General features: G+C 37.6%; 1 protein-coding gene and 1 long non-coding RNA gene across 2 annotated transcripts in view; one reads left to right on the forward strand and one right to left on the reverse strand.

Moving 5' to 3' along the window:
• The window catches only part of LDB3 (LIM domain binding 3), a 121,736-nt gene extending 107,898 nt beyond the window's left edge, over positions 1–13,838 (forward strand). Inside the window, exons 13-17 of the mRNA XM_067299800.1 lie at positions 5,523–5,823; positions 7,107–7,287; positions 10,036–10,156; positions 11,674–11,789; positions 13,749–13,838. Of these exons, the coding sequence (XP_067155901.1) occupies positions 5,523–5,823; positions 7,107–7,287; positions 10,036–10,156; positions 11,674–11,789; positions 13,749–13,838 (809 nt within the window). The remainder of the gene's footprint in view (positions 1–5,522; positions 5,824–7,106; positions 7,288–10,035; positions 10,157–11,673; positions 11,790–13,748) is intronic.
• LOC106499866 (uncharacterized) overlaps positions 1–22,306 on the reverse strand; it is a 58,508-nt gene that overhangs the window by 29,045 nt on the left and 7,157 nt on the right. The window contains exons 3-4 of the long non-coding RNA XR_001295279.2: positions 7,257–7,325; positions 5,702–5,805 (exon numbers count right to left, since the gene is read on the reverse strand). This is a non-coding gene — a long non-coding RNA (uncharacterized lncRNA). The remainder of the gene's footprint in view (positions 1–5,701; positions 5,806–7,256; positions 7,326–22,306) is intronic.

Here is a 22,306-nt window from a genome sequence, read left to right on the forward strand (position 1 = left end):
TCTGTTTCAAATTAAACTTATTCTGATCTTAGCAAGAGAATTACAAAGTTGATTTATAGCTTGATAGTCAATTAAATATGAAGAGGCCAACAAGTCTAACAATCTCAAACTCTGTCTTTCATGCAATGCTTATCTGTTGACCTACTGGAATGGAAATTTATTCAGATAGATTGATCAATTGATTGATCTTTGTATTTGAGACATAAAGGTGGAAAAACCCAGCCCAGAGCTATAGTAAGTTACTTAGAAGTCTCAGATTCAATAAAGGGTTTCAGCTTCTCCTCATTTGCTTCTGTTTGCATGTGCCAGCATGTACAATATTCTCACTGAAGACAGATGGAGTTACTTTTGTCAGAGCAAACTAGGTGGCAAGTCAAAATATCTCCTAAATAAAGTGATTGATACTGCACTGCATACTCAGTTGGGAGAAGTATAACTCCAGTTCTTGATGTACAAACCTGCCACAGAAATAAATTAGTAGCTATATCAGTTAAGAAAGAAAAAGTTGGCTGTTGAATTAGACTTGGAATAAGAAGCAATGCTTTTGTTTTCTGCTGTGGCGGGCATCTTCTTTGCAATTCCCTATATTGCTGGGTTTGAGCCCCATTGCCTCAGCAATGGGGCTCAAACCTTGAAGGTTTTAAATGCACAGTATGGAAAATGTGTTCTGTGTCACTATGTGTACAATGAACGTATTTCAAATGTCTGTATTATCTCCCTGCATGTGGGGAAATTTTGATTTTGTGAATGCTGCAAGGATATAACATACTCCAGAGGACAGGAGAAAATTCAGAACAATGTATAATTGATATATTAGACAAAATGCAAATAACATTAAAGCTGGCAGAGAAAGGAACAGTAAGTCTCCCTTATCGCTTAGGAGCTTGAGATACGCAATAGGGGATCTAAACATATCTCCTTAATAAACCTCAGATTGACTTAGGTACAGAAGAGATTACAGGAAGAGATTTTATCAAAGATTTCTGTGTCTTGTTTTTGGTACCTTTTTAAAGTATAATGTATATTTGATGTTGTAGTACTTCATACCGGTCTTAGAACATGAGCTGGCCCTAAAGGCAGTTGCAGTTCCTGTTCCAGTTGCATTGAGTAAACATGAATTTATCACTTGGGAGGAAATGCAGGAAATAGCATTTCCTGTCATTTGTGGATTGGAAGGATCGATAGTTGTTTAAAACAAGCCACCATCTAGGGCAGTTAGAAAACCTCCTCATCCAATTTTGCCAATGCATATAAATTCTGTGCTTAGCATAAAAAGCAATTTCAGTCTGAGAGAGGGCCAGCTATTCTCAAAAAATGATGTATGAGACCACAAAATCCATCTTTTTCTTCTAATCTAAATTGCAACCAGAGGTTTGTGCAATAACTGCACTCTCACTTTAACAAATAATTTCTTAGACTTCCATTTTTTGTAAACCCACTGTTTAAAAAGCTGAAATAGTGCAGATTACTAGTGCAGGCTAGATTAATAGCGCAGGTTTATAGCTTAAAAGTAGTTCAGGCTTTGCAATAGAGAATTTAGAAGAGGGATTCCTTTATGTTAGCCCTCAATATTAATTGGAATGAGATGCCTAACTTCCTTTAAAAATCTGTGCAAGCAACTTCCAGATTAAAACACCCACCAGAAGCCTCATATATGCAATAAGCTGAATCAATCATCAGGAAGATTTAAAAAACTATTTTAATCTTTCTCAGATTGAAAATAATGGGGCTAAATGTTGCTTACACTGGAATTGATCTCAAAATGAAACTGTATTGCTGTATGGCAGCTGAATAACTGTCTAATATGGGAGGAATCAGTAAATCTACACTTTATAGCAAAGAGGGAATACTTTGACCAATCTTAATTCTACTGGGAATTTTCTGCTGCTAAAAATCTCTTTCTTTGTACCTGTAGGGAAAACTGTAAACTGAAATCTTTTCTGTGTCTTCTCACATTTCATGACCTGTTCTTAAAAGGCACATAGATTTCTTTTCTGAACACAGTCCACTAGGTGGCAGGAAATACTTGTATCTTCCTTTATTGTATGCTATCCCAGATTAGAATAGTGCTTGCATATATTCCAAGCAACCTAAATGCCAGTTTCATACTACAAAGTAACAAGATGGCTGAAAGCAAGAAAGGAGATCTTTCCTTTTAAATCTTTAGGTTCAAATAGGAGTACTCATGTATACAAAAGTGCTCAAGTGTGAAGGCCTTATCCACCCATTTAGAAATCAGTGGAAAAATTCCCACAGATCTCAACTTTTCACTGGATCCTAAACATTTTCAAGACTAAAATAGCAGGTTATGTGCCACCTTCTTATACCATAAACTCTTCTGAATAAGAATTGTGTCCTCTTATAAATGAATACAAGGACTGTATTGCATTATCTGGTTTCTCATCCACTATAAACTGAAACAGTACATAGCAAAATCTTGGGTTTCAAGGATGAGGCCACTAAGCATAAAACAAGACAAATCAGCTGTAATTATGAATTGTGTTTGCTACTAGAAAATTATTACTAAGAATAACAATTGTGTTCAACTAACAGACAAAAAGAAATGGGAAATCGTTTTCACAGTGCAATGTAAGATGCAAGACTAAAGCACTTGAAACTACATGAGTCTTTACTTTGCTATTTGGAAACCTGCCTTTTTTCTGGAGGGAAAATATCTATTAACCGTAGACTAAGATCTGAAGGGGAGAATTCCAAATCCTTTGGAAGCAAAGAGTCAGCCTGTTCCCATGGCTGTTAAGTGAGACCTCTTCTACCATGCTCTCAAGATAACAATAAAACCCATTCTTTCTCTTGTACTATAGGAGAAGCAGAGGCCTGAGGGAAACAGGGTGGTAGAGGTTGAGTTACTGAATCATTTAAAGTATTTATTTTTGAACAGCTATGGGTCAGTTGATACAGGGCTGATATTTTGAGACACTATCCTCTGATATACTGAATCTAGTCCATGTAAGGTGAATTTGTATGGCAGTAACTAGAGTTGTTCATATGAGCTTAGGGATACAGCTATAAGATAATAATTCCCTCCTGATAAGCATAGCTAAAAATCTTAAAGTTAGTGAAACATTTCTAGTGCATTGCAATGACGCTATTTGAAATCAATAATAATACCAGCCTGTTTACTTTGGGAAAATATGTTGTAATAAATCCAGCTTTTAAAATTAAATGATAGTAGCTGAGAAGTTAGTTAACTACAGAGAACTCAGAGCAGTTGCAAACACACAATATTTGTCATTTTGCAGTAATTCCCCTGGCATCAGCTTTCAGCAACTGGAAAAAATGCATCTTATTGCTTTCTTTTTACAGCGGCAAATAGAAAGGGAAAAAGGAATAGAAGAAGGTAGAGACAATGAAAGAGAAAGACCCATCCTCAGGGTTTATTCTACAAAGGAATCTAGATTAGTCTGAACCCAAATTAATCATGTGCTGTCTAAACTGGTTAGAATAAACAAACTGGTAAAAACAAAACAAAACAAAACACTGATACTATTTATAAGAATAAGGAAGAAAAAGTTAAAAACTAAGGGGTTGTAAGCTTGTAAGCTGAATTTACTGAAGACAGTCATAGGAAAAGATATCCTAAAAATTGTACCTGAACTGTCCACAAGGACTGCACTGTCTCTTCACTTATGAAAGTCTGGGTTTGAATATTTAACCATTTTGTTAGGTCCTCCGTGGAATACACTGCCACACTTCGCAAGAACAAGAACTGGCTTTTGGGGGAGGGAGAATCACTTCACAAAGCTGAGTGAGCTTGAAGTCACCTCATTTAATTACAGAGCCTCATAGGTGGGAGCCTTTTGAACTCACCAATTAGAGATGAAATATTGCCTTTAATTTTGACTGGCTTAATACCGTAATACATAAATAGCAACAGCCCCAGGGTTTAAAGAGGCTGGATATAAACTCTCTGTTCTGAAATCTTTAAACATTGTTTACCGTTCCCAGGTGAAAAAAGAAGCCTCAAGCTAAGGTGGGATACCGGATTATGAAGCAGAAAATTTGTTGATGCTTAGTATAAGAAAGTTTTATCAAGAAGATGTGTTAGATTCAATTTTGAACTCAGTAAAAGGAAGAAAATCACAGGTCACTAGAGTGATCGTAATAGATTGATATACATGCAATTTAAGCATCTGCAATTCCCAATCATTAGTGTATGCTATTCTGCATGGCAGGGTGTGGGCTAAGGGAGGAGTGTTAAGTAGTACATAATCTTCTCACCACTTATTTATCCTGAGAGGTCTGTGTTACAGTCTGAAACCTTTTCTTGGTTGAAACACCTTTCTACCTACAGTCCCCTTAAAATCTTAAATCCTGTATTTGCCCATCATCTTATTGGCTGAGTGAGCTGCCATGCAGAGTGTTTACCTGGAGCGTAGGAGGCCTGGGTTCTCTTCCCAAATCTGTGCTGTCTCCCTCATTTGACCAAAACACTTCAACTCTTCAAACTTCTGTTCCTCCTCAGAAAGACTGACAATTACTCACTTGCAAAGGAAAAACTGCTTTTTAGTGCTCCTGTACTTGGCAAAGTGAGGCAATTTCTTAGCAGTAACTAATCCTACACAATGTTATATCTGTCGTTTTGAAAAGAGCAGGGCGAAGGGAAGACTTTTTGGTATGTATAGGCTCTAGCTTCTGCTTATTTTTGTATGATAAAGCTCCACCCAAGATTAGAACCTGGTGCATACAAACTCAGAGACAGTCTCTGCATTGAAGATTTTACATCATAGTCAAAGAGTAGAAGAAAGGAAGTATAATTTTCTATTTTGGACATGGGAACTGAGGCAGAGATACTGCACTTTGCTCGAAGTTATACAGGAAGTCTGTGGCAGAGCCAAGAACTGAACTGAGATCAGTAAAAAAAACCCACAAGCCTGGCCTTCCTCTAAGTGCTGTTGGCTTTGTCTTGCTGGTCATGTGAGCTGAACTGGCTCCCTGAATGTTGCTTCCAGTGCTCTCTATCTCTGTTCCCTGTGTGAACCTATTTTACTTCAGAAACCCAGAAGTAAAACTTCATATAAATTAGAGATGATAGTGACGTCTGTGGAAAACACTGCATTTTGGCCATTATAATCAGGTCAAAATTTAAGCATAACTTCTTACTAAAATGATGGGAAATTTTTTTAAAACTTCATTGCATGATCTGGCATTTCTATTTTTAACCTGTCTTAAACACATCAGATGGCAGTCTTTGAAATTATAACATCCATTCCTATTACAGGAAAAATGAGGTGTCCTCAAAAATGGTCTCCATAAATTCTGTAAAAGTCAGAAGGCAATGATTTCTGTGATGCATGTGGATAAAATGTCAGAGATTGTGCTGATATTGTTGGATTCAGTCCAGAATTAATGAGTGATAATGGGACAGACCATAATTAAGTGTCATCTCAAGCTTTTTTTTGTTTGTTTGTGTCATGAAGTCCCTTTGATGAGTGTTTTGTTTTTGCCATCAGAAGAAAAGAAATTAAAATACTTCTTGGTTTCTTTTGGGATACTTAAAACAGCACCAGCACCAGTTCATTCCTACACCCCTGCCAATGCTGAGCCTGCAAGCCGCCCTCCGTGGGTAACAGATGACTCCTTTTCCCAGAAATTTGCACCCGGAAAAACCACCACCACTGTCACCAAGAACATCTTACCACGGGGTGCTCCAGTACCATCTCCTGCCTCAACTTCCGCTTACCCATCTCCAGTTTCAGCTTCTTCCCAGGCTCCTGCAGTAGCCCGGGGAACAATTCAGCGGGCTGAGCGTTTTCCAGCCAGCAGCCGAACTCCTCTCTGTGGACACTGTAACAGCATAATTCGGTAAGATCATGAGGTTTTGAAGAGGGATGAAGCAAAAAAGAAGGTATCACAGAGAGACTGGTTATTGTACATTAATATACAGTCCCAGAGCCTAAGACTCAGTTAAATTACCCAGCAGGGATGTCTGTTGTCTGCTTCATTAATTTAACATTTCCAGAGCTCACTTCATCATTGTGTAGTTCACTTTTTATCACTACAAAGTTATACATGCTAATTGTTTGTTTCACGGAAGCTGTGGCAAATCACTTTGTTTTTTTAAGCAAGTTTCTGGTCCATAAGGTACCTCTTGAAGGAGGTACATAGAATTTCTTGGAGGGAGTTGTGGAAAAAGGGAGGATGGTAGAGAGAAAAGGAATGAGACATCATTTTGGAACAGCAGCCAAATGTAATTGCTGCTTTTGTGTCTGGAGAAAGATAATGCCTACACTCTATTATCAGTGATTCATGGCATGCTTCTCCCTTCTCCTCTCCCAATTCATTCTGCTGGACTGGTGCCCACTGTTACCCTGTGGACTGCTAACCAACTTTAATCCATGTTTAATGACAGTCTTGCTCACTAGAAGGAGCTAGTTTGGTGATGTGGATCTGCTGATTATCCCCCTATTCTGAAACAGAAAGACTCCAGTAATAATAAAATTCTAATCGCTACATGTAATTACAGTCAGAAGTAAATCACCAAAAATAATTTAATGTGCCTTCCCATATAATCAAACAGCAAGTTGCCATCTGATAGTCTTGACATATTTTTAGAACATGCAGCATGCAGTTCTCTCTCAGATGCAGAAAAAGCAGGGGACTTTCAGAGCTATTGTGAAGTGTGGGTGTGTAGGTTTGGAAATTTGCCTGCTTTTTCATGCTTTCAAATAGTAGCTTTATTTTGTATATTACAGCTCTTGGGTCTTTTCCTGCAATCTTATATTTATACACTTCTATATTTTGTGTGTCCTTTTTAAGAACTGTGTTAAATATTTTGCAACTAGTCACAAAGACCATTTATAGCCATGTAGATATGAAAACAAGTGATGATTTTTCAACAGTTGCTTTAAAAATCTAGTGTACATGTCTAAACAATAATGAAGCATTTTAACCAATTCACAAAGTGTTTTAGTAATAATCTTGAAAAAGACCATTTCTATTCAGGTTTCTGGATCTTATTTTAATATGCACCTTCATGGTTCATCTGCATGCTTGCTACATGTTTGCAGTGTCTAGCAGAATGAGCTTGTAATCAGGGTCGTTCAATATTTTTGTAATACAAATAAGGTAATTATGATTATTTGCAGGGGTCCTTTCCTGGTAGCCATGGGTCGCTCTTGGCACCCAGAAGAATTCAATTGTGCTTACTGCAAGACATCCTTGGCTGATGTGTGTTTTGTGGAAGAGCAGAATAGTGTATACTGTGAGCGCTGTTATGAGCAGTTCTTTGCACCAACCTGTGCCAGATGCCACACTAAGATCATGGGGGTAAGTAAGATGACTAGTGGAATCCTTTCTCTGGTCAACTGAAATTAGAAAAAGTTTAGACTGTAAGCAGTGAATGGAGATATTCAATTATTTCCCTTTTTTAAATAATAATTCCCCAGTCTGTTGATTATTCCCAAATGAGAAATATATATTCTTTTATAATAATTTTTAACTCTCTGAAATCTTGGATACTTCTGTGCTTTATTTAACTCACAGACAGAGTATGTAATCCAGTTACCATCTCTCTGAGTGTAAAATAAATAACATTTTCTGGCTAGTTCTTTGATGCTATTTAACACATAAGTCAGTGTGTTTCTCTTATCTATCTTTTCCTTGTCTTTGTAATAAGAGACTTGAACTGGCAATACTTTTTTATACGGACTTACTTAATCTAAAGATCTGTAGAGAAGTCAGTGATCTTGGGAAGAGACCCATTCCTCTCACTGCACCTCACTATTGACTAGCAATACAGCTGCCCAGAGGAATTCTGTTGACTTATTACAGTTAAGAAAATAAAATACAGAATAAATACAAATCTGAATTCCAGAAAGGCAAAATTAGATGCCACTTTTGTCTTAATATATTCATGCTCAGATACAAGTAGATGGTGTTCTACATAGATGGTGATGCAGCTGGAATACTATAATTTAATTTTAGCAGTGTATTTATGCATGCAGATATAGTGAATATATGACATGATTCTTTTAAATGGGAAAGCAAGGAGTACCACACTGGTTTTCACTACTTAGCCTTCACCTTTTGACATTTCTCTAAATGTTGGCATCAACGAAGTAGATGCTTTCATCTGCAATTGCCAATTAGGGATGGCAGCATCAGACATTTATGGTGGAGCTCTGGCTCCAACCAAGTCCTGTTTACTACTGCAGCAGTAGGAGTAATTTTAAAGCAGAGTACTGACTTAACTTATCTAATTATTGATGGCACAAATCAGTTCTCTGTTATGGATTTTCATCAGGAAAATAGCAAAGATGCCAGCTGCCTCTCTTTATATTAATGAGATTTTTCGGTCTGCTTTTTTGCTTCTTAGCTCAGTGAAGTTCTTAAATGGACACAAACCTATTTTTCAGTGATAATTGTTTTGCAAACAGTAACAGAAGTTAACGAATCTTGGTGGCGATTCTGTAATGAGATATATGGCAAACATAAATGACCCCATTTTGTCTATTCAATAGATTGAAAGCATTGAATGGATTTCAATCCCTTTTTTGTCAGTCAATGGAAATCTTAAAAGTAAAAAAGTGAGAATCAGAATCTATATACTGGATCAGAAGCAACATAAAATAGGATCCAGATCCTCAGCTGGTGTAAATCATTGTCGTTTTATTGAAATTAATAAAGCTAAACTAATTTACACCAGTTGAATATCTGGCCCTTTGAAATCTAGACTGTTCCACAGAGATACCCTATCAAACATCCTCTTGAGCATGAGTCAGAATAACAAATTAGCAGGTAACCGTACATCAGAGCTCAGTGTAGCAGCTTTTGGACTTGCAGAACTTCAGTATGACAAGATAAGAATGAAGCAGCAATAGATTGCTCCACAGTGGATAGAAGAAAGAAACTGATAAAATTCAGGTACTCTGTTCAAAGTATTTTTTATATAGGAAGAATAAAGGAAGATTTTCAGAACCTGACTGCTGGATCTGCATGAGTTCAGGTGAACAAACAAACCTGGACAACTGAATCTGTGATTTCATGAATACCGTAAGCTGATTCTCATACCAAAAAAAGTTGTTACACTCTCCCACTACTTCCAATTACGCTTTCCTATCACCTGTGCCATCCATTTCTTGGTCTGGGATAAACTTTTGTGTGGCCGCACACACAAATGACTAAGGAATCAATATGGGTTAAACTATCCTGGCAAAAATAGTCCAGTTCCTTGATTTAGTCACATAAGCAGTTGTCTGGAAACAGGGGGATCCATGTAGGGGAGGAGGAAGCAACTGGGAATGGTGGGAGTCTAAGGACAGCCCATTTCTGTGTCAGTGATTTATAGTGGTGTTACAGTGTTTGTGAAAACATAGGGTATGGGTCATCATGGGAAGGTGTAAAAACTGCCACCTGTCCAGTATCAAGCTTTTCTTCTGTGGAAAGCATCAACTGTGCGCCTTTTTTTTTTTTTTTTGTGAGATGAACGCGTTTGCTAAGGCCGAGGAACAGACCCACAGACTCATTTTCACTAATCATATGAGCTAAAATCTAAGAACACGGTTACTTTTTAAAATTTGCATACTAGTTTTTAAAGATTTCTTGTGAGAAGCTTAAAGAAATAAGCACCTGATTAAGCTGGTTTGAAAACATTGGACTTCAAAATCATTTATCCCCTGCATGCATTTCTTGGTCTTAGAGGGAAAATTACTTTTTAGAATTTATTTAAATTTAATAAATCACACTCTTGCAGTGACGAGTTCATACTAATCGTGTCAAAAAAGCTGAATCGTTGTGTGGAATCTCTCCTGCAACAGCGACTGGGCATGTTGATACAAACAGCTGGCTGAACTATGTTTTTTCGTTTTGGCAAATACGTTGTTCTAGAAGGCTGGCAGTGCTATTTCCTCTTCCTTCCAAAGGAGCCCAATTTCTGTCATATCTGTTTCTTTTGGTGAGAGGAATATGCAGATACAAAATGAGAAGTTGAGAGTGTCTGTGCCTTGTATTTGTTCTCCAGTAGGTAGTTACAGGGCGTGCTGTCATGCTGGAGTTGTTTGTTTGTTTGTTTTACAGGAAGTGATGCATGCCCTACGACAGACTTGGCACACAAGTTGCTTTGTCTGTGCTGCTTGTAAGAAGCCGTTTGGGAATAGCCTCTTTCACATGGAGGATGGGGAGCCTTACTGTGAGAAAGGTATGGCAAACTGGACCCTTCTGCTCAGTATTTGTGTGCTTTATGTTGTACAGAAGCAACATAAGATCAAAGCGATTGCTGAGCAAAAAAAAAAAAAAAAAAAAAACCAAACCAACAAAAAAAACAAAACAACACAGTTACCCATCTAGCTTGGCTTTTGTCTCTATTATCAGCCTATGCAAGTGCTTCCCACTCTGTATTTTTCTTCACTTTATAATAGACGGGCAGAGCGAGTCTCCCTGTGTCCCAGAATGCCTTGCCTCATTTCTCTCCTTTACCTATTTATTTTTCATCTGTCTCCCTCCCCTTTTTTCCCTGTCTCCCTCACTTCCCTGGTGGGCCCTACTCGGATCCTACTCACTAGAAATCTACTTGTTACTGGGGCAAGAAGATCTTCTGTTAGGCTCCTGATGGTGCTTCTATATAATATGGGTGGGTTGCTGCCCATATCCTCTCTCTTCTGTTAAGTTGTTTGAACTATGAGCTCTTATACTTCTCCTTCACCCTAAAACCGACCTATATATGAAAAGATAGCTCTGCTCAGATATGCAACACATGGTCATGCAGATTTTCTGTTTTCTGAGTGCTGGAACAAAAACTCTGCTACTTGCAAGCTAAGAAAGGAAAAGGGCAGATTTTCCAAAACTATGGAAAGGGTAATATGATTTAATAAATGGAGCTAGCCATGCTAATGACATGTTTTGGAAGCAGGATAAGGATAAAGTGGTAGTCCCTCTGTAAGCCTTGCCTTGTCCATTAGCCTAGTTCTTTCTGGAGATGCTTTCCTTACTATGGCTGTGCAAACCAGATTTTCTAAATCAGAGTAGCTCTTGCTAAAGAATTAAAAACATACAGCGTGACTGACTTGGTACCCACCCCTTAAAATTGGAGCTCTTGCCATAACCTCTAAATTACTCTCAGTAATCTCATATACCTTTTGAATTTCTGCTACTCTTTTTCAAGACAAAATAATTCCAAATTCCAACTTGATATTCAAAGTAAAAATGTATTAACCAGACAGTATTGGATTACTATAATATTCTATCTTAATGCAGAAAAAGCATGGTGTTTCAACTTTAAAAAAGAGAACATAACTTAAGTCTCCATGACTGGGTTTATGCTTCTACACCACCCTTAAGGTAACAGTCACTGGCCATTAGACTTTATTTTGTATGACCATATTTGTTCTTTGTAGCTTACACATACATTAAAGCTACTTTAAAACTACTGTGAGAAACACAGCTTTGAATTTCCTGAGTTTTGTATGTTTGTTTTCTATACTTGTAATGACAACTGTAGTGCTGTACCAGTGTGGGGTTTTTGCATTGAATTTGTATTTGAATAAGCAAAGAAAAGAGGCAGCTCTCAAATTTCCTTATGGGAGTTTCAGTGAATGCAGTAAAAATTCTAAGCAACAATAATCCAAACAATCATCCTCTAGAAACTTTCTGTTTCTCTTGGACGTAATGTGATTATGTTAAGAATTTGTTCTAAGTTTGCTTTTTGTTTTGTTTTAGATTATATTGCTTTGTTCAGCACAAAATGCCATGGCTGTGATTTTCCTGTTGAAGCTGGAGATAAATTCATTGAAGCCCTTGGACACACTTGGCATGATACCTGCTTCATTTGTGCTGTAGGTTCTATACTAAAAACTGTCTTATTTCTTTATATTCTCATCATTAATTATGAAGCTACATTGGAAGAACTGGAAGGCGGAATGACTAATATTCGCCTAAGGATGCAGAGGGACTGAATTTTATTTTTTACTTGTGGATGGAGAGGGATGGGAGTTGTTTCTCTTCTCCTCCCTAAACTTTTACTTGAATTATTAAATTTGATCATCGTGAGTGCTTTTTAATATAACATACAGTTTTAGAGAGAGTCTGTATATACAAGAATAAGTAGCGCTATTCCAGTCTTACTGAAAGAAGATGTATCAGAATTTAAAATAAATTAATGCCATACTGAACAGTATAGCCATAATCTTGCTTACAAAGCTGCAAAGTTTGCATTTCCATGCAGAATGCTTCTTGAAACTTGTAAAAATGAATCTGTTTAGATAGAATGAATAGTAATTAGGATAGATTTGGTCAAACTCATCTATCTGTGGTGTGTGTACAGCTATATAACCTTATACCTACACTCTGCACTCAAAGTAGTAAGTTCCATATGAGAAACTACTTTCCATATGGTCTTAATACAGCTGTGCTGCTCCCCGACCCATTATTCCTAAGATAATTAACAATATTTGAAATTTCTAATTAGGTAAAAATAATATGTTGGCCACACCAGAAATGACAGTGACCATTTCAAACGTTTGTTGAACCGCAACTGTAAAATTTAAGTTGAAAAGTAAAAATATAGAAATACTTAAAATATCTAAAGCTAAACTAAATGGCTACCACTCTTTCAAGGACACATGGAAGTGAATGACACAATGCTGTCCTTATCTGAAAATGGAAGTTATCTTTGAAGGTGTAACACAGAAAGGAATACCAAGGCAGCCAATTCCATGCACAAACTAACAGCTATTAGTCACTTGTAAAAGATGCTCTCTCTGAATGCTTTTTCACTTGTTCATTTAACTTAACTATTTTAATTAGCAACCCAAGTTTCTACAGAGGTGAGATCTTTGTTTTGTTAATGCCATTCTCACAGCTGTGTTACAGCAGCTCACTTTAATTCTTTCAGTGGGATAAAAGTCAAATGAAAATAAACACATGATTATTCATTTCTAATATGCTTATTCTCATATCCATTCACGTGGTTTTCCTTTCACTTGCAGTAGCACATTGCTGATGTTATCACCCACTGGTCTTGAGCCTGCTGTAAGCATAGGGTCAAAGTTTATTCTTGTGTCTAGATTCTGATACGTTAACTTCCTCAAGTGGTTCTAGTAAACTCTGACCTTGCAAGTGGTGGTATACTACTCAGTGTGGATATGGGTACAATTCCTGGGCAGTTTAAGCTGATCTAAATCCGGGCTGCCCTGCCCTTGGCCATACATTCCCACATGCTTTGCTGTGTCAACACTGGTGCTTTCGCAGCCAGGCAAAGAACTCTACAGGTTGAAGAATAACCTGGTAAGAAAAAGTAATTCATTTTCAGTGATAATCAGCTTTCTGAATGACTCATGCACAAACACCGGTATCAGGGCAAAGGAGTGAGGGGGACTGAGTTCCTAATGATACTGCGGCAGGGTGTTACCACTGGGACCATGGCGCCTAAGCAGAGCTGCTGTAAAATCATACATTTAGAGAATCAGAATGTAGACCTGTGTGCCACTATCTCTTGACAGTCTACATAGGCACTGCTGGGACACGCTGAAGCTGCCTTCTGGATCGTGTGGCAGAAAAATATAGAGCGGAGGGGTTGATGCAAACCAGGGCCTAACCTCAACACAGAACTGGGAAAGCTACCAGGGCATGCACTTTGATCCAGGAAGTCAGGCACTTCTGGATTCTGTTGTGTAGACTTAGCCAAAAAATGTGTGGGCTGAAGAGAAATACAGTTGGCATTGATAATCACATCCTTTTTTTTTTTTATCTTTTCTTTTTCTTCTGATTCCTGATTGTATTTATTATTATTCTAGGTATGCCATGTGAATTTGGAAGGCCAACCATTTTACTCCAAAAAGGATAAACCACTGTGCAAGAAGCATGCCCATGCCATTAACATCTAAAGGAAGAGCTGGAAGCCAGTTATACTGGGGATAAATTTATGACTAACTGGGCAATTATGAAATGGAAAACTACGGCTAGTATTTCTCTGGGTAAAAGCTAGGAAGTTGACACTTCTGAAGTTTAATTTTAACCTCTTTCATATATGCAGAACATGCTTTGGTATGGTTCATACAAAAAGCTGCTGAATGAACAATCAAAACAAATGAACTATCTATTTGAAAACAGATTTAGTGCAACAGCTGGGGGAAAATATTGAAATTACCTAAAATCTATAATATAAAAATTAATGCACAAATACAGTTTCAGCTGAACTACCCGAAGCAGCTTTACTGCTTAGACCACACACTAGTGTTTAAGAATAACCAGAAAAAGTCCTTTTGTAATAAGTCATTTTCTTTTGTAAAAAGAATGAGTAAGTGCCATGTGTACAATAATCTGTAGAACCAAAGGCAATAGCTTTCAAAGGGAAATAAATAGATTGGGATTTCCTCACTGAAAAGTGAGGGCTATTCCATTATGTCATGGTGCTACCTCATAGCATCAAACATTTTAGATTCTTTCCAAACAAGAAGTTTGCCTTGAATCCATATGCAGCTGAGAAGCTAAGGAGACAATGGGTAACTTCGTTTACAAATAAAGTGGAAACAGAATTAACTCCATCCACACACCAATAAGACTGAGAAAAGCATTTTGGGTTTACCTTGTTAGTGCACTTGGCTTATATATGAACAGTAGATTACCTCACTTTGAAATCATAATGAAAAAGGGCAACTGGCTTTCTCCAGCTTGCTCTTAAATTGAATGGAATGGGGGTTGCTGGAAAGCAACTGTCTTTTAATATAAACCTGGTTTGCCTTTCCTCTTGGGAAACAAAATTCTCAGAGTTGGTTAGGTGTCTAATTCCCATTTATTTCAGTGAGAGATAGGAGTCTACATCTTGAGCTTCACATTAATGAACACTGAAGACACACCTCCATTGAGCACAGCTTGGAAGTGGGAGGTAGCTTGCAAAAGTTCCCTACTGTGTCCCCACATAGTTAGAAAAAGAGCATCTTCATTTTTCCTGTAGTAAATGAACATTGATTAAAAATTCACAGGGCAGCACAACAGCACAGGTATGTGCTCTTTATTACTTTTATTAATGTAAATGCAACACATTCTGAATTGTGTTGTTTACCACTGTAAGACAGTAGATATGCTCTGACACATAGGATAACCATACAGTCATCTCTTCTAATATTTTTGAAACACCTTTCAAGTTGTTCAAAGTTACTTATAAAACTTTTTTTTTGCAAAAGACAGCAGTATTTGTATTATTGATAATTTTTAAATTGAAATATCAATGACTTGTATAACAGAGCAGTTCTATTGAACAGAAAATAGCGTTAAAATGGAAAGTTTGATCACTATTCAAGTTTTATTAATTCGTTTAAGTGAGAATTATGATTCTGTATTGACAGCTTACAGTACTTACAGTTTAAAGTTAATATTTCTTGGGCTTCAGCTACCCGAGGATGCATTCTATGGTACCTATTTTGGTGCCATCTGCACCCTATTGTACCTTGTAGTTTTGAATAACAATGAGTGACTTAGCATTGTGTCTTCCCTCCTGTAATGTGTAGTGCCCTTTTTAAGATAGTTGCCATGTCTTTTAGGGATGAAAAGCTTGCAGGAGGAGGGGGGAGGAGGAAATAAAGGAAATTTGGGGTTCTAATGTGTAAGTTGAAACTTATCTGCAGGCAGTCCACATCTTGGAAAAAAAGTAACAACCTTAAGCTGCCTGTGGCAGTTTTGACATGTGTGACCTGTATTTATTCTGTAGGTGCCTTAGTTCTCACTGATGCTAGCAGTAATCTGACCCGAGTGCTGCAGGGTCAGATTTTTTTATGCATGAATTATTCTAAAAGAGTACATTATGTACAAAGTCGTTTTTTTCTATAGTAGACAAGTTTTCAGTTGGCGCTGGGCTGGTGTAAATATGGTTCCATTGATTACATAATCCAAAGATCTGGCTCGTAGTATTCTCCAGAGGAATAAATTATAATCATGGAAGTTAAATCATTTTTCACTCATATTTGACTGCATTAAGTAGCTTTTTGTAAGAGTGAGGTGATTGTGTATTTCCTTTTATTTTTTGAATGTCATTCAACAAAAGCTGATGTTTATTTTTCTCTATCACTTAGAGATAGAATCAGCAACAGCATATTATATACTAAGCCTGCACTGAAGATGCTCTTTTAGGCAGTTTCTGTGTTAACCCACTGACTGGGGCTAGTCTCTTACCATATGCCGCCATCACAGATTCTCAAAACAGGGGTCAGGCTCCTTTGGGAGGATACAAAATGCTAGGGCATGTGATGCCTCAGGAGAATTTCATCAGGTCTTTTGCCTCTAATCTATATGTGTGCAACTGTGTCTGTTTTCCTCTCCACCTTGCCCTCTGCAAAGTTCCTGAAAGCTTGCTCTTCACTGGCCATGCGAGGAATGTTACCTTTGAGGAGATGGTCAGAGAAGAAGGCAGCAGGGCTGCGGCTGCCTCTTCTCCCTGTTCTCCCCCCTCCCACCCCCGTTACCCTGTGGCTGTAAGATGGGGCACAAGTGGGAAGGGGCGCCAGTGGGGACTGGTGGGGCTGCTCTTCCTCCTCCTGAGGCACCCCAGGACTGGTGGCTGAGGTGGCACAGGTCAGGCTGTGAGGAGTTGGGTTGGACGGGGGTAGGCACAGGGGGTCCCTCAGGGGTCCCGTGTCGGCAGGGGAAGCTGGGCCTGGATGCAAGCGGGAGGAGAACTGTGGCAGTCAGAAGGCAGGGCTCTGGGGCCTCTGGTCGAGTGTAGAAAGATGAGGCTTTGAGGAGGCAGGGGAAGCCCTTACTGAAGCCGGGGTTGGAGGAGGGGGAATGGCTAGGTAAGGCGTTTTGCTGACTCTTGAGATGTTAGATACTGGGTGGGAGGGGGGAATAGCCAGGATGACTTACTGCGTTCAGGGAAGGGGCTTGGAGCAAGAAATTAGGGTGCAAGGAGCCTATGGTAGACCAGAGATACGGTATAAATGCATATATATGGGATGAGCAAGGAAGATACAAGACCTAATCCAGCATGTTTGAAGCCAGTACGGCAGAGGGGTGAACAGCATAGGTATAGGCATAGCTGAACTAGCTTGCAGAGTGGCAACAATGAAATGCAGTGGCACAGACTTTGGTGGGAGCCCTGCGAACTTGTGAGGGTCCTGAAAATTTCCTTGAACAGCTAACCTGACTGTAATGCACGCCCTGACTCCAGCCGGTATCTGAGCCAGTGAGTTTGAAGCTAGTTTACATATCACTATATGAGGTGTAGTGATATCTCTGAATGAAGAACAGAGATACCCTGAGGAATATCATGTAATAAATTTCCTGTTTTGACTTGTGCTGCTTCATAATGTGGTCCAAAAATTGGGAATCCACTTACCCGCCCTTGATATCTATATTAAGATATAATTTTTGCACATATCTGAACCAGAAATTTGTGAATAATAACGTAGTATTTTAACTCTCATATGGGTAGGATGCCATGTAACTGCTGATACTCTTCTGCCAGCTGTCCTATTTGTGATATGGTGGGGGGGCCGAAGATACACCCATATATAATTAAAAATAGGGCCCTTATTTCAGCTATTACTGAACATAAATGCTGTTCAAAAATAGTGTTTGCAAGATGAATAATGTGTGCTTGTTTATGTTTTATGTCTTGTAACAGATGCCTGGGTTAAGTCATAAGTTCATCTAAATATTTTTTTCATTATAATTCACATGGGGCTTTACATAATAGAACAAAGGTACTGTATCTCTGAATGATCAAATAAAATCTAATCTATCGAATTAAAAAGTGATATCTTTTCAGTCAAAGGCTTCAAAAAATCATCTTAATGCTTTTTTTTCCTGCTCTTTTCTTATTGTATTTTATTTTCAGAACAGGGTGAATTAAACATCTCCAGAGATGACTTTGCTTTTATCATCTAAAAAAACAACTGATCTGACTATTTTTACAATTAGTTTTTGGTATATTGGATTCACGCATTACACATTTCTAAAATCAATTCAAAACAAGGAAAAATATTTTCCTTTGGTCCTTCAGAGGTCAGTAATTTGGGTGAGATGTTTTGTTAAAATTATTTATATTTATATTTAATAAAGTGAATGTCCACAGCACTGAAAACATACTTATTAGTGTCTAATGCTGGGCACGCTAATGTTTATTTGCAATACTTGTCTCCTGGTAGCAAATATTAATTTGTTTAGTATTTATAAACATCAGAATTTGAAACTGAGTGATTTGTTGCCTGCGGTGATCATAACAGAAGTCTAGGTTTTATAATAATTGAAATGTTGACTTGATACCACAAGTGCCCTTGCTTTTAGATATATACATATATTTTTTAAGTTCCTAGTTATTTCAGAAACAGAGTGTAGTGTGGTTTATGAGGTGTGAGTAACTGTACCTTGCATGGGTTATCTATGCCAACATGAATAAAACAGTCTAGTTATAAAAGGAATGTGCAAATACATTTAGTACTTTATGATTTGGGTATATTTATTAATATGGCATGTGAACAGCTGACAGCTTTCAGCCATGTAGTACTGATAAGAAAGCATACACAAGCTTGTATTCTCTACTTCAGACCTTAAAATAAAAAGCATTGGTTTCAACTTTTCTTCATTGTCTATCAATCTTGAATGCTTTGTTAACCATTATTATGCTGTCTTAAACAAACAAATGTCAGTACACTTAAAAGATGTAGTGTACTAATAGTACAAGTTGTAACTTAGCAAGACCTGTAAATTCGCAGATGTTATTGTGTCAGCAAATACTGCTTAAAGTAACTTTGTAAGGAAAGGGTAAACTCTGTCCTAGGTTACACGGATGCATCTGAGAACAAAGTTCAATTGCCTAAGTTACGTGGGTGTTCTTGTGTTTCTTAGCAGAAGTGACTTTAAAAAACACACACAAAGTTCTAAATGTTATCACTGAACGCTAATGCCAAGAAATACTTCCAAATGAAAGTAAATCTTCATATAACAGTATAGCTTATTACAACAGCCATTTTGTACATTCCTAATCCACACCCCTCAGGAATGCAGTTATTTTTAAGGATACAACTAATGATACTAAACCTAATTAAGAAGTTAGATAGTAAACGGACAGATTCGGCTTTAGATAGCATTACGAAGTACAGCATCAGGAAGTGCAATTTTGTGCACTTTGATTTTATTTTACAGCCCTAATTTCTGTTTACAGTGTGCTCAAGGAAAAACGCAATTCAAAAGAATGAGCAGAACATACACAATTTGTTGTCAACTCTGATTTGCTGTTTTTAGATTGCCTGTTCTGACCTTTAACCATTGCAGTAGACAATGCTTCCTAAACTGTGCCCCATGATCTCTGGAGTCAGTTTAGCTCTTAGAAGGGGAAGCAGTACAGTGACAAGTACAGCACTGTGCCAGTTAAACAGGGTGCAAGAAATGAACAGCAAAGTTTGCTAGAGAAGGACATGGTGCAAAACAGCTTAGCAAGTGCTGCATTAAAAGATTCAGAATAGAAGAGAGATTATGATTTGCTCTAAAGAAAATCAGTGATTTCAAAACTATAGGTTTTGGCATTGTTCCTCCCCCCCATCATGAATCTTAAATTCAGTCAGTTTCTGTTGATTAAGAAAGAAAGGAATGTGTGAATAAGATTGCTGAAACCATTATTGAATACACAATGAAATGCTTTGTTCTCCTGGCCAGATCAGAGAGTTATGGATGAGATTCAGATCATATTCAGGCATGAATTCTGTGTTGTATGCTTATAAAACATGCCCTTACTGTTTAAAAATACAGGCCCTCCTCCTCTTAGGAAGATTATAGCAAGAGAAAATAGTGACAAATGGGCTGCATTGTACAGGCATATCAATAAGCTGAGAATGAATCCGATGGTTTTTTTTCTTATTCAAAATAGAAAAAAAGAAACTGGGGATATAATTTCAGAGAGACGTCATATAGCACTGGACATTAGCTATTCCCACTATAGCAGGAGCTCCTTGCTCTGGTCCTAAAGGTGCTAGAAATGAGGTTCTGTCACACACTGGCAAATTGCTACTGATCTTGTCTTGCCCTGCACATCCCTCCAGACAGTCTGCTTCACCCCACCAACAGTAATTCTGTAGGGAGGGAGGCACCGTCTCAACGATCGCAGCTGACCCACCTGTATCTTGCCCCTGTGAAAGGCAGTAGCTTCTGCACAGTTCCTGCTGGCCTTCACATGTGGTCTTGTGGTGGTGATATTGTTCTGTTCGGTATAAAAAAGTAGAGTATACTGCTGTATGCCTCTGCATTTTGGGCATTGACTGAATGTCCAATGACATGCAAAGACTTGAGGCTAATAGCATATGTATTCTGAGGCTGGAGTCACAGAATACAGCACAAGCCCATCCTGTGCCCATGTGAAATTTTCGATGGGAGGATTTGATCTGGAAGTGACAAACCACCTTGAAAAAAATGGCTGCTTCCCAGCTTTTTATGAATTACATGAGCCCCCAAAAACCGGTGCCTCTGTGAAATAGGGATGTTTCTATGAAATCAGGGACCAAAGAAGGTATACAATAGATCCTTTGCTAAACTACCCCTGTTCCCTTAGAGTCTTCCATGTGCTTATCAGTCACTATTGGGCTGAAATGCCCGTTAATTTACACAGTAGCTATGACCAGTAAGAACTTCAGAGTCCTCATGTCTGAGTCATGAGACTGTTCCAGGTAATAAGGACAAGCAGAATGAAACTCCTTCATGAGTATCTACACTTCTGAACAAAACATGTTTTTCCTTTGAAAATTTCCAGATTTTAGCTGTTTTAGCTGTCAAATATGCATTAAAGTATCATTGATAGTTCTTTCCCTACCACAAAAGTATTTTATAATTTTTTTACTTTTAAAATTCAGATTATTTTCATTAATGATAAAGATGTAATGGAAATACTTCTGCTTCCACTTAGTTTTAGTATGTGCAGTGTTGCTGAAAAAGTTGAGGGCTTTCTGAAACTGAACTGGTGATTTATTTTTCTTTTAATTTGGTGAAATAGATAAAAATGCAGCTTTGAATTGAACAAAGGTGACAGTCCTTCCAAAGATGCATGTGGGATGAACACTCCTTGCTACAAGAAGGCTAGGAAACTTGCTGTTCTTTTGGACTGTTTTATTCTTACAGTGTATTAAAGGGAGAGTTCTGGATTTTTTGGAAGCTAATAAATGGCTATATCCATAGTTTCAAAGGATCTTATTTCAGAAGAAAAGAGAGAATGAGTTACAGGATTTTAATTAAGATTTAATCATATGTAGGTTAGAAAATAATGTTGGGATCAAGGTTTACCATGGTTTAAAGAAAAAGATATGCAAGCATGCATATATGTATGTATGGAACAATTATGTGGATTGAAACAGGAAATTATACTCGGAATTGAGGCTTTGATTCCCTTTAAGTGGGTGCAGCTTATACCTGCAGTATTTGAGCCTAAATTGTTGAAGTCATATAGTGCATTTACTACGCATAGCATAATAATACTGTGTTAAACTGGGTACACTCAGAGACTGAGTTTGTTATTAGTTAGATATTTGTGCTTTATGAGATGATGACTTCTATAGACTTTTGATACCATAGGAGCTGTGAGAGCAGCTTTCAAAAATTTGGCTCCATATAAAAAATATGACTTCAGGAAGAAAATATGTTTTTGTGCATTATAAACACAGATCAAATATATTATTTCACAACCAAAGCACTTCATTCTGCAAGGCAATATTTTATTTAGGCTGTAAACTTCCTCAAAGAATAGGAGGCTCAGTCTGGAAGAATTTATTCAGGGGAAATTCCTGCTGTTTTCAAAGGAAATTTGTAATGGATGAGCCTTGCAGGATCAAGCTCATAGAAGAAGAAGTGTCATCATCTAGAAAGCTGATCCTGGGTGTGGAAGTCAGAATCTCTTCTCTAGTTTTAATCTTGGCTCAACCTTCATTGCTTAGCTTTGAATAGCTTAATTTTGTTATGCCTATTTTCCCATCTGTAAAATGGGAATACTACAATTTACTTTCCAAGCTAATAAAAAGGTTAATAACTGAATAATTGAAAGTACTTTCTTTTAAAGTCTATTTAACAACTGAAAGAATGAGAGCCTTTATTTGAGAGAGAAGCATTAGTACACTACAAAGGTATAAATGCTACAATAGATCACACAAAAGAGGATTTTCAGAATAAGAGTTTGTTCTGAATACAAACATGAGTTATTCCTAAAAGGATCTGGAATTTAATAACAAATGAAAACTTCCATTTAATTTTAAGTGAACAGATGAAACAACAGTTTTTAAATAAACTGATACAAAATCGTTTTCTTTTATTTGCCTCACAGCACACTAGTCAGGTTTTTTTTCTGCAGCACCTAATGCCACTGGCAGGTCTGCATAAACTT

This window comes from Apteryx mantelli, chromosome 7 (genome assembly GCF_036417845.1).
Source record: "Apteryx mantelli isolate bAptMan1 chromosome 7, bAptMan1.hap1, whole genome shotgun sequence".
In the NCBI taxonomy this organism is placed as follows: Eukaryota; Metazoa; Chordata; class Aves; order Apterygiformes; family Apterygidae; genus Apteryx; species Apteryx mantelli.